We start from the raw sequence: 11771 nt of genomic DNA, 5'->3' as shown, positions 1-11771 counted from the left end.
CTGCTCAGCTTCAGCTGCAGAGGCCGATCCAGCTGTTCTGTTAGCAGCTTCATCTGAGAGCAGCTCATCATCATCATCATCGTCATCGTCATCATCATCATCATCATCATACTGCTGTAACATGTTATGTCAAAATGTAAAAAGCAAAAGAAAAGATTACGATAAAGATTTTTATTCTGTGGGTAATGGGGGCGGGACTAGATCAGCTTTTGCTTCTCCCGCTTTCCCTTTTGGCCATGTGTATTGTATTACTTGAACTAATATGAAGTGTGATGATGATGATTTACATTTACATTGACATGCCTGAAATAAACAAATTGATTGATTGATCATCATCATCATCACCACCATCATCATCACACTCTGAGTGACCTCTGACCCTTCACCTTTTACCAGCTGCAGTAACATGGAGTCACAATCAGTCGCTGCTTCGAACTGAACTTCACACACAGTGTTGGGGAAGTTACTCAAAAAAGTAATTAGTTACTTATTACTCGTTACTTCTGTAAATTGTAATGAAATTACTTTACTCGTTACTGCATTAGAAAAGTAACTTCACTACTTATTACTTTACTTTCCCATTCACTTAATTTACTGAGTAGATACATGGACAAACATCATAGCCCTAGTATCATCACTTAGGCCCAGATGTACTAAAGGTTTGCGTGTACAAAAACGTGTGCAAACTTAACTGCACAGCTGATCTAACCGGGCGCACCCAGGATTCCGTCTCTCAAACGGGCAAAATTGCACGTGCAATCCATTTAGCGTGTTTGTCTTGATGAATATGCAAATATAACGTGCAAAATATTGGGAGGAGTAGATGCAAATAGACGTAAATATTATTTTTAACATTAAACAGATTGCGGTGTAAGTTTGGGTGTCTTTATTTAGCACGTTTGAAAGGCAAGTCTTAATTGGCACAGCTTTGCCGCAAATGGCTGTGGATACTGAATTAATACGTACCAGGTCAGAACACTGCAGCTCTTCCTCGTTTGTTTTTTTTTTTTTACCAACCACATAGATAATCTCCCTCGTTTCTTCTGCTGCAGCTCGACAATATGTTTATTTGCCTCTCTCTGAACTGAAATTAATGAGAATATCACCACTGGCCGAAACCTCAAGTCTCCGTCTCCATTTCCCTCTCGCACCGGCAGCAACGTCACTCGACTCAAATCGATCTCTATGGCAACGTGCTCATGCAGGTAGCAAGCACACAGGCCACATGCACACATACCTGCACCAAACAGATCGAAACTACAGACAAACACGGCTTGGGTAACGCAGGAAAGCGCGTTCCTATGGTCTAGTAAAGTAGTGTAGTTACCAATATTTTTAGTGTAATGCGTTACTTTACTTTGTTGCCCAAAAAAGTAATATCGTTACAGTAATTCGTTACTTTGTAACTCGTAACCCAACACTGTTCACACATTTGAACTGAACACAGACAAAAGTCCAACAGGTCCAGTCAGTGAACTCACCTCAGAGTCTCCAGTCGACATTTTGGACTCTCCAGTCCAACACACAGAACCTTCACTGATGAATCACTCAGGATGTTTCTACTCAGGTCCAGTTGTGTCAGGTGGGAGGGGTTGGACTTCAGAGCTGAGGCCACGACTTCACAGTGACTCTCTGAGAGTCCACAATCAGCAAGTCTGTGAAGAGAGAAAATATGAAACGTGTCAGAATGAAATGAGATGAAAGCTGCAGTAAAGACACAGTTGATGCATCTGATGACAGGACGAGATGATGTGATGAACATCTGAGCTCCAGCTCATCTCCTCTCAGTTTGATCTTCATCACTCATGTTTAAGTGAGCTCGATGGTTTGTGTTTGTTGTTTGAGGCTCTGCTCAGTTGATTGATCCACAGCTGATCACTGATCAGTTTTGGCTGCAGGTCCAAACTGATCAGTGACAGGTGGTTGTTGATGATCTTTATTCTTCAGGCTGTTCTGGTGCCTCGTGCACTGAGCTGGAGGTTAAAGTAGCTCAGTGACTCTGATCACACTGAGCCCCTCCCTCTCCTGTGTGAAACATGTTTCATCAGTCTCTCTTCCACCAGGTGGAGGCGGAACTACACTACAGGTCGTTCATGCTGATCTACCTACCAGTCACATATTCTTATTGTGGATCAGCTGATCATGATCTCTGTCTTGGAACTGTGTTCATTTGTGTTTGCAGTTGCATTCTTGGGCCTGTGGAGGGCGCAATACGTTCATTTATGTGTTTTTTGCATCTGTGGTTTTTGTGTCAGCTAACAGGAAGTGATGTAGGCTACCCTGATGTTTTTCTTCAAGGGGGTGGATCGGACTACACGCAGGCGTAGCTCACAGTCGGCCATATGAGGACGGGCAACTTGCTCCGACTCTGGCTGCAGTTACAGTGCAGTAGATGGTGATCCAGTCATCTGCACTAAAAAAACGATTCATAGCTCTGTGAAAAATTAATCAGTATGTAGCTATTACTTTAACTATTTGCATAACCTAACATTATTAAAATTATCCGTGATTCTAAATATGCTGCATCATAACTGCATAAATGTTCATAAAAATCAAACCGTTTTGAAATCGGTCAAAAACTGAGCAAGTTATGGTCATTATAGCAGAACATGCAGCAGAGGCTTAATGCTCTGAGGGAGAGAGTTGCCCGTCCCAAGATGGCCGCCGTACTGGCTACGCTTTGTCATTGGGAAACAGCTGCGGGTGAGTCATCTAGTTCTTATATATATATATGTTTTTCTTTACCTGTTCTATAGCTGAGCTAGTCTACTGTAGAGCACTGGAAAAGAGAGTAACGACAGGCATTGGTTCAATGGAAGCGCCTCCTGGTGGAGGAATATGGGTTTTGCAAAAGCGCCCAAGAACTGACATCTCTGCATTGTTGGTGAATGAGCAGTGTGGTGTTTTCTATAATTTAAGGACATTTATAGATCACCCACGTTAATAGCATCATTGAGGATCCTTTACAGATAAACATTAACACGTAGGCCAGTAAATCTACATGAATGTTTCAATCTACATTTTGTAATAAACAAATTATAAGTATAATCTGATATGACCAAGACACCTAAAAACAAAAACACGGCCGTTTTCATCAATTTACCAGCACATGGGCAACACACATACATTGGAGTGAATGAATTTTCTGGGCGCTTTTGCAATACCCATATCCTGCCACTAGGTGCGCAAAACCCTTAAACCCTTAAACCCTTAAACTCTTACCACGGGAGTCAATGGAGGTGTCCTTACTCTCTTTTACACTGCTCTAGTCTACTGTAGCAAGATATGCTCTTCCTCCCCGACGTTTGTTTTAGCCTTTGGTAGTGGCAATATGAGTAAGTAAATCATTATTTACCCTTAGTAGATTGCAAACTCTGCCGTAGTCTATCCGTGAGTAATTTGTTATTGAAACGAGCGAGGTGTGATCTCGGACTTTCCAGGTAGATCTGTGACTGTTAGATCCGCTACCTCTGTATTAGGCTACATATAAACTTGTTGTATTATTTTATCTTGTAGTAATTGATCGTTTCTGTATTTCTTGCAGTTTCACAATTTCTGGCATTAAATTCCATCCAGATGAAAAATGACAGAGGAAGTTTAGCTGGCTGTGAATTTCAGTATACGACACTGGTCACACTGGATGAATCAGTATAATCTCAGTGCAGCAGCTGTGGGTTTGAACCATTGATAGAAGAAGTTAAGTCCAGCTGTTCTCCTGGTTGGGAGCAGTCGACCTGGACAGAAATAAATCTCCATGTTTTTTAAATCTGTCACCTGAGTCAGTGTGGGCGGAGTCTGAAGATGACATCACCTGAGGATACCAATCAGACTGCACACAGCTGCCTCTGGAGACTATAAAGGGTTAAAACTACTGATAATGTGAAGTCACACCAACACCTGGAAACACTGAGGTGGAAGATTTGAATGAAACTGAAAAGTCAACATAAAAAAACAAAAATAATTAAAGAGTAATGATCACTATGAGCTGAAGATCGACATGTTTTCACTGCACCTCCAGAAAAACACAACTGACCTGTAATGTTTTAAAGTCAAACTGAAAATAATGTGAATGAATTCAATCTGTTTTATCTGAACTTGAAAACTATAATAATTATATTGATCATGTCTGGACTCACCCAGCCTTCCTGCAGTTCCTCACAGCTGGGATCAGTCTCCATCGTCCCTCTGGTGATGTCTTGTACTTGTTCAGGTCCAGCTCATCCAGAACCTGCTCTGACATCTGCAGCATGTAGGCCAGAGCTGAACACTGGATCTCAGAGAGTTCCTTCTCTGATCTGTTCTCTGACTCCAGGAACTGTTGGATCTCCTGATGAACTGACTGGTCCTTCATCTCCGTCAGACAGTGGAAGATGTTGATGCTTCTGTCAGGAGAGATTTTAACACTCTTCATCTCCTTCAGGTTGTTGATGGTTCTCTGGATGGTTTCTGGACTGTTGTCTGTCTGACCCAGCAGACCTCCTAACAGCCTCTGGTTGGACTCCAGAGAGAGGCCATGAAGGAAGCGAACAAACAGGTCCAGGTGGCCGTTTCTACTGCGGAGGGATTTCTGCATGGCTCCCTGCAGGAAGTTAACCAGGGTTAAACCATCATGTTGTTTTCCCAGGAAGTTCTTGAGGACCTGTGTGTTCCTGTTGGTGAAACAGTGGAACATGTAGACTGCAGCCAGAAACTCCTGAACACTCAGATGAACAAAGCAGTAGACTGTTTTCTGGAAGATCACACTCTCTCTTTTGAAGATCTCAGTACAGAGTCCTGAGTTCACCAAGGCCTCTGTGACATCCAGACCACACTGCTCCAGGTCTTCTTGGTAGAACATGATGTTTCCTTCCTCCAGCTGTTCAAACGCCAGCCTCCCCAGCTTCAGAAGAACTTCCCTGTCGGCCTCCATCAGCTCCTGTGGACTCGTCTCATGTCCTTCACCGTACTTGTTCTTCTTCCTCTTTGTCTGGACCAGCAGGAAGTGTGAGAACAGGTCCGTCGTGGTCTTGGGCAGCTCTCCTCTCTGGTCTGTGGTCAACATGTGCTCCAGAACTGTAGCACTGATCCAGCAGAAGACTGGGACTTGACACATGATGTGGAGGGTCCTGGACGTCTGGATGTGTGAGATGATTCTTCTGGACAGATCTTCATCACTGGACCTCCTCCTGAAGTACTCCTCCATCTGGGCGTCAGTGAAGCCTCGGACCTCTGTTACCCTGTCGACACATGTAGGAGGGATCTGATTGGCTGCTGCAGGTCTGGAGGTGATCCAGACCAGAGCCGAGGGAAGCAGATTCCCCTGGATGAGGTTTGTCAGCAGCACGTTGACTGATGACGTCTGTGTGACTTCAGATACAACCTCCCTGTTGTTGAAGTCCAGTGACAGTCGGCTTTCATCCAGGCCGTCAAAGATGAAGAGAAGTTTACAGACAGCCAGCTGCTCTGCTGTGACCTTCTGTAATGTTGGATGGAAAACATGGAGCAGCCCGAGAAGACTCAAGCGCTGATCTCTGATCAGGTTCAGCTCCCTGAACGAAAGCAGAACCAGCAGACTGACATCTTGGTTCTCCAAGCCCTCGGCCCAGTCCAGAGTGAACTTCTGCACCGAGAAGGTTTTTCCAACACCAGCGACGCCGTTGGTCAGAACCACTCTGATGGGTCTCTGTTGGACAGGTGAGACCGTAGAGACGTCCTCTCTCTGTCGGACAGGTGAGACCGTAGAGACGTCCTCTCTCTGTTGGACAGGTGAGACCGTAGAGACTTTGTCTCTCTGTTGGACAGGTGAGACCGTAGAGACGTCCTCTCTCTGGTGGACAGGTAAGTCTTTAAAGATGTCGTTGCACTTGATTGGAGTGTCATGGAGGGTCTTCTTCTTGGACGTTGTCTCCAGCTGTCTCACCTCATGTTGGGTATTAACCTCTTCACTCTGTCCCTCTGTGATGTAGAGCTCAGTGTAGATGCTGTTGAGGAGGGTTCCACTTCCTGTTCCACTTCCTGTTCCCTCAGTTCCTTCAGTCACTCGTTCACATCTGCTCCTCAGACTGATCTTATGTTGATCTAAAACCTCCTGCAGACCACGATCTGCTGAGAGACAAGAGACAGAGTCAGACTGAAGACAGAGAGTCTGACAATCTGATCAGATTATTTTCATCAGCTACAGAAAAACTACAGACAACAAAGAGAAGGTTTGAATCATCATCTTAAATGTCAGTGCTGTGTGATGGAACAATGACTCTGGAGAAAACAAGTGACCACATCAGCAGACACATGTTCAGTCTCACCTTGTCCACAGCTGCTCTGATTGGCTGTCTGCAGCTCACCTCTGGTTCTGGGTCTTTTTCCACACTGGGGACAGGAGGGGGGTCCTGAAGAACCAGACTGGTCCCAGTCTGAGGTGAAGCACTGTCTGCAGAACCAGTGTCCACAGCTGGTGGAGACTGGATCCTTCAGGACGTCCTGACAGAGACCACAGCTGGACAGCTGCTGGTCCACAGAGACACCACTCCTCTTCCTCCTGTCAAGACATTTCTGGATCAACAACATGTCACAGTCACAGCTCCACTGGCTGCTGTTGCTGCAGCAACTCCAGAATCATCTTCAGCTCAGTTTAGAGTAGAAACCGTCTCTTACCGTGACTCTGAAGGTCCAGGTCCAGTTCCAGGTCCAGGTCTGAACCAAAGCGATTCATCTCTGGACCGGTCACTCTTCACAGACTGACAGATGGATCCAGGTCCAGGTCCAGTTCCAGGTCCAGGTCTGAACCAAAGCGATTCATCTCTGGACCGGTCGCTCTTCACAGACTGACAGATGTATCCAGGTCCAGGTCCAGTTCCAGGTCCAGGTCTGAACCAAAGCGATTCATCTCTGGACCGGTCACTGTTCACAGACTGACAGATGGATCCTGGCCCTGGTCCTGGTCCGGTGTCAGAACTGAAGTCTGGAGGATCTCCTTTGGACCGGTCCCTATTCATGGACTGACAGATGGATCCTGGAGACTCTGGTCCGTCCTCCTCTTCCTCCACATTAACACTCATCTTCAGGACTTCAGTCGGTCTGAGAGGGAAACCAGAAACACACAAAGAGTCTGATAACCTGTCACACCCAGATACACTGAGGACAAACTATCATCACTATATTACAGTTGTTGACCTCCTTTCACATTAAATCCATGTTTATCCAGTCACCACGACCTTTGACCTTTGACCTCTAAAGTTTGATTCAGAACAAACATCGACTTGAGTTCAGGTCGATGTTTGTTCTGAATCTGAAAAAGTTGTGTTGAGGTGAAACTGACAAAATCTCACACTCACAACAACAACAACAACCATAATAATATGAATATATTATGAACTGTGTAACAAGTAATCTGTTTGTAGTTGATAATGATGATGTTATCGTCACTTCTGATGAAGTCCATGAAGCAATACTAAAGTTAAGAGATAATAAGGCCTGTGGTCTCGATAATGTTACAGCTGAACATATTAAGTTCGCCAGTAAGAAACCGTGCCCTCTGGTGGCTATGTGCTACACAGGCTTTTTTGTTCACGGAGTGTTACCTGATTCTATGATTTCTGTTGTGCTAGTGCCTGTTATTACGTAAAGATAAAGTGGGGAAGCTGAACAGCTCAGATAATTACCGGCCAATAGCTCTGGCCAGTGCCATGTCCAAGGTGCTGGAGACAGTTCTACTGAGTAGATTTGAGAGATACATCATGTCTACAGACAACCAGTTTGGTTTTAAACAAAAACTAAAGGAAATCTTAGATAAATGTAGCTAATAGGCAAAATTCTACAATGTTCTTGTGCTTCATCGATGCATCTAAAGCATTCGACCGTGTGAAATAATTCTTGAAATTGTCTAAAAGTGGGGTCCCTGGTTTTTTAATTAGAATCCTGGTCTATTGGTACTCGCATCAGGCAATGCGAGTGAGATGGGGGAATGTGACATCTGATCCCTTCCATGTGACCAATGGTGTCCGCCAGGGCAGAATCCTGTCTCCCTTTCTTTTTAATGTGTACATGAATGATTTGTCTCTGATCTTGAATACATGTGGTACAGCCTAAATTATTCTTAACCTTGGCAAAGTGTGAAGTATTTTAATAACTGTATGTTTTGTTAACTGATATGAAATAGGACTATGTCCTGAGTGTTTGTGATGTGTGAGAGGGTGTATATGCATATGTGTATGGATGTTTAGAATGCTATGTAAATTGATAATTCTTATATTTCTATTGTTCTTATTCACCTGCCCAGGGACTACGGATGGAAAGTAGCTAGTAAGCTATATCCGGTACAAGGCATCTCGTCTCATCTCGAGACTAATGTTATTTTGTACATTGTCCCTGATACAAATAAACTTATTAAACTAAACTAAAAAACAGGTTTTAGGGTTGGTGACCTACTAATTAATCACTTTATGTACACAGACGTCCTGGTCATCTTCAGCCCTTACAGTGCTGGTCTCCAACAGCTATTGAGAACATGCACACAGTATGGTGCTGACTTTGACATAAAGTACAATGCTGGTAAGAGTAAAATTATGATTGTTAGAAGCAGAGAAGACAGAAAGTCAACCTCCCCTGACTTCCATCTGTCTGGCACTGCACTTGGTGTGTGTAGCGAGATCAAGTATCTGGGGTATATTATTGTTAATGACTTGTCCGATGATAAAGATATGTACAGGCAGCGTCGTAAGCTCTATGCACAAGCAAACATGCTGTGTCGTAAGTTTAGCATGTAGGCTACTCTGTATCTGTAACGATCTCACTTTTTAAAGCGTATTGCACACCTTTGTACACGGCCCACCTCTGGTGTCGCTATAAACAAGGTAGGTAGTAGGTATAAGAAAGCTCATAGTGGCTTATAATGACAGCATGAGGCTACTGTTGAGAGCACCAAGAAGCTCCAGTGTAAGCCATATGTTTGTCAGTGTCGGGGTTCCCACCTGCTCTGCTGTTCTGTGCAATCTGATGCACAGATTTATGTGTAGGGCGTCTGAATCAGAAAATGACCTAATTGCTGTATTTGTACGCAGTTCTGTCAGATTTTCGTCCAGACTGTGGAATCATTTTAGAACATGTTTGTATGTAGGCCTACACTGAATAGTGGGGAAGGCTCTCTACTTTGTATTTTGTATTTTTCTTTTTTACTCGTATTCTGTCTCTTTTTATTGTGCTTTTATTGTAATATGGACCCCCTTGGGTCTGAAATAAAGAAGTAATTGAATAATAATAATGTTGTGTTAACACTCACTTGTCTCAAACACTCCTCCTTCTGCTCCGTTCATTCCTAAATAGTTTCTGAACTGTTTAACTGTCTTCTTCTTCCTCAGCTCATTGTGCAGTTTAGTAGTGGCAGAGAGAGGAAGTCTCTTTATACAGCAGGATGGCGCCACCTGCTGGGAAACTCCTGGTATTACACCTGTATGGACAGATGAAACCTCACACACACACACACACACACACACACACACACACACACACACACACACACACACACACACACACACACACACACACACACACACACACACTATCAAGACAATGGGCTCTACTTTGGTAGACTGGCGCAGGTGCAAGGCCTGTGTCGGATAAGACACTCCGCGTTCGCTTCGCCAACGGGGAGTGGTCAGGAGCAGTTTGCAATTTTCCTTCGAGACGCAGCGGGGCGCATCCCGCCTACTTCCCTCCCACCGGCGCAAATGGCATAGAGGGAGGAGAGAAGGCGTGGAGTGGGTTTGAAACAGCCGAGTCAGATCTTCACCAATCAAATGAGCTCCTCTCCTCGACGTTTGATTTCACCGTGGAAGAGAAGATTTGAATCAGCACATACAGATTACAGCATACACATTCAGCACATCTACGGGCAGATGATGCAAAAGTAGTCTGGGAGGGAGGAGGTTATGATGTTTGCTCTGACATATTGAGAGCTGTTGCCCAGTAAAAAAAAAACAAAAAACAAAACACACACACCCCTTTTCCATTAATAAAGACACTCATATTTAGTAACCTATATTTAAACACGTGTGCACAAATCACAACATAAACAAACAGCTGTCAGAAAGGAGGCATCACGGAGCGTCTCTCTTTTTCTTTTTTCTTTAGAATTTACCTGAGATGGAGATGTGAATATCTGCTCACTATGATGCCAGGCTGATTGTGGTTTGCTGTGAGAGATGATAGTTTATTTGTTTTCAGTTTTATTTGTTATGGTCGCGTGACGATGCGGCGCTGGCCCCTAATAAATCAATAAGTAAATAAATAAATAGCTGATCATCTGCAACGGCACAGTGTGTAGTGTCAACACCTGCTCTTGGGACATCCACGGCTGTCTCAGTCCCTCCCTGGTTTCATCTGTGTTAATTCAGTCAGGCTGAGTTTCCATTACGCTGCCGACAGCCTTTGATCTGCCATCAGTGTGACGGGACAATCTATATAGATATAGGTGTATGTGCTGATTCAGATACAATAAATAGGGGTTATTGTGATGATTATTATTATTATTATTGTTGTTAATTGCATTTAAATGTGCCTGGAAGTGTGGAAATCTGCCTGTGAGGTCTTGGTGACGTGTCTGCACTGCGCGCTGGGCAGTCAAATTACCACTGCGCTGGTTGCGCTTCGCCTTGCGCTGAGATTAGACCAGGTTGGAGCTGGCGAGCTTTCGGCGCACTCTCCGCGCGGTCTATCTGTAACAAATTGTCACTGCGCCACGGCGAATCTGTCGACACCTCCCCCTGCTGCGCGACCACTCCCATCTCAGCGCACAGCAGTCTGCCAATTTACCGAATCCGCTGCGCACGTTGTTGCACTGGAGGAAAATGCCACTGCGCCAGCTGCGTCAGGGCTCGCCTCGCTGCGCCACCCTGAGTTGCGCCAGGAAAATAGGGCCCAATAAGTTCAGTCTCATGACAACTATAATGACCTTTGACCTCTAAAGTTTTCTCAGGCCATCGTTTAGTTCAAGTCGATGTTTGTTCTGAGTTAGAAGAAGTCGTGTCGAGGTGAAACTGAGACAATGTGCTGACGTCTGTAGGACTACGTCTGACTCTTCTTCCCTCCTCAGTCCACACAGACAGACTCACTCTCTGATGCTTCAACAATGACAACAATAATGATAACAATAATAACAATAATGTTGTGTTAAAACTCACTTGTCTCAAACTTCAGTTTCTCTGCTTCTGCTCCGTTCACTCTAAAATGGCGTCTGAACTTTTTAATTTTCACTTCCTTCTCATCTGTGTTTACAGGAAATCACATGACTCAGTGAGGGCGTGTGTTACAGTTTGAGGTTCATAGTGACAAAGAGACAGGAAGTCACATGGTGCAGTACAACGACCTGCTGGGTATCTGTCAGTATTACACCTGTATGGACAGATGAAACCTGACACCATGTGTAAACAGTGAGATCAGATAAAGACACAGCAACAACAGCAGCAGCAACAGCAGCAGCAGCAGCAGCAGCATTAACAGCAGCATTAACAGCAGCATTAACAGCAGCAGCAGCAGCAGCAGCAGCAGCAGCATTAACAGCAGCAGCAGCAGCAGCAGCAGCAGCATTAACAGCAGCATTAACAGCAGCAGCAGCAGCAGCAGAAGCAGCAGCATTAACAGCAGCAGCAGCATTAACAGCAGCAGCAGCAGCATTAACAGCAGCAGCAGCAGCAGCAGCAGCATTAACAGCAGCAGCAGCATTAACAGCAGCAGCAGCAGCAGCAGCAGCATTAACAGCAGCAGCAGCAGCAGCATTAACAGCAGCAGCAGCAGCAGCA

General features: G+C 44.7%; 1 protein-coding gene across 1 annotated transcript in view; it reads right to left on the bottom strand.

The window, feature by feature from the left end:
• Positions 1–6971, bottom strand: part of LOC311000050 (protein NLRC3-like) — a gene marked incomplete at its 5' end in the record, with an annotated part of 10888 nt that extends 3917 nt beyond the window's left edge. Inside the window, 5 exons of the mRNA XM_083990685.1 lie at positions 1482–1655; positions 4137–5662; positions 5807–6081; positions 6321–6514; positions 6631–6971. Coding sequence (XP_083846811.1) covers positions 1482–1655; positions 4137–5662; positions 5807–6081; positions 6321–6514; positions 6631–6971 — 2510 coding nt within the window. The remainder of the gene's footprint in view (positions 1–1481; positions 1656–4136; positions 5663–5806; positions 6082–6320; positions 6515–6630) is intronic.
• Positions 6972–11771: the final 4800 nt, after the last annotated feature.

This window comes from Trachurus trachurus, assembly GCF_905171665.1.
Source record: "Trachurus trachurus genome assembly, chromosome: 17".
Lineage (NCBI taxonomy): Eukaryota > Metazoa > Chordata > Actinopteri > Carangiformes > Carangidae > Trachurus > Trachurus trachurus.
The sequence above is the reverse complement of the archived record's forward strand: the minus strand, read 5'-3'. Positions and strand labels throughout refer to the sequence as shown.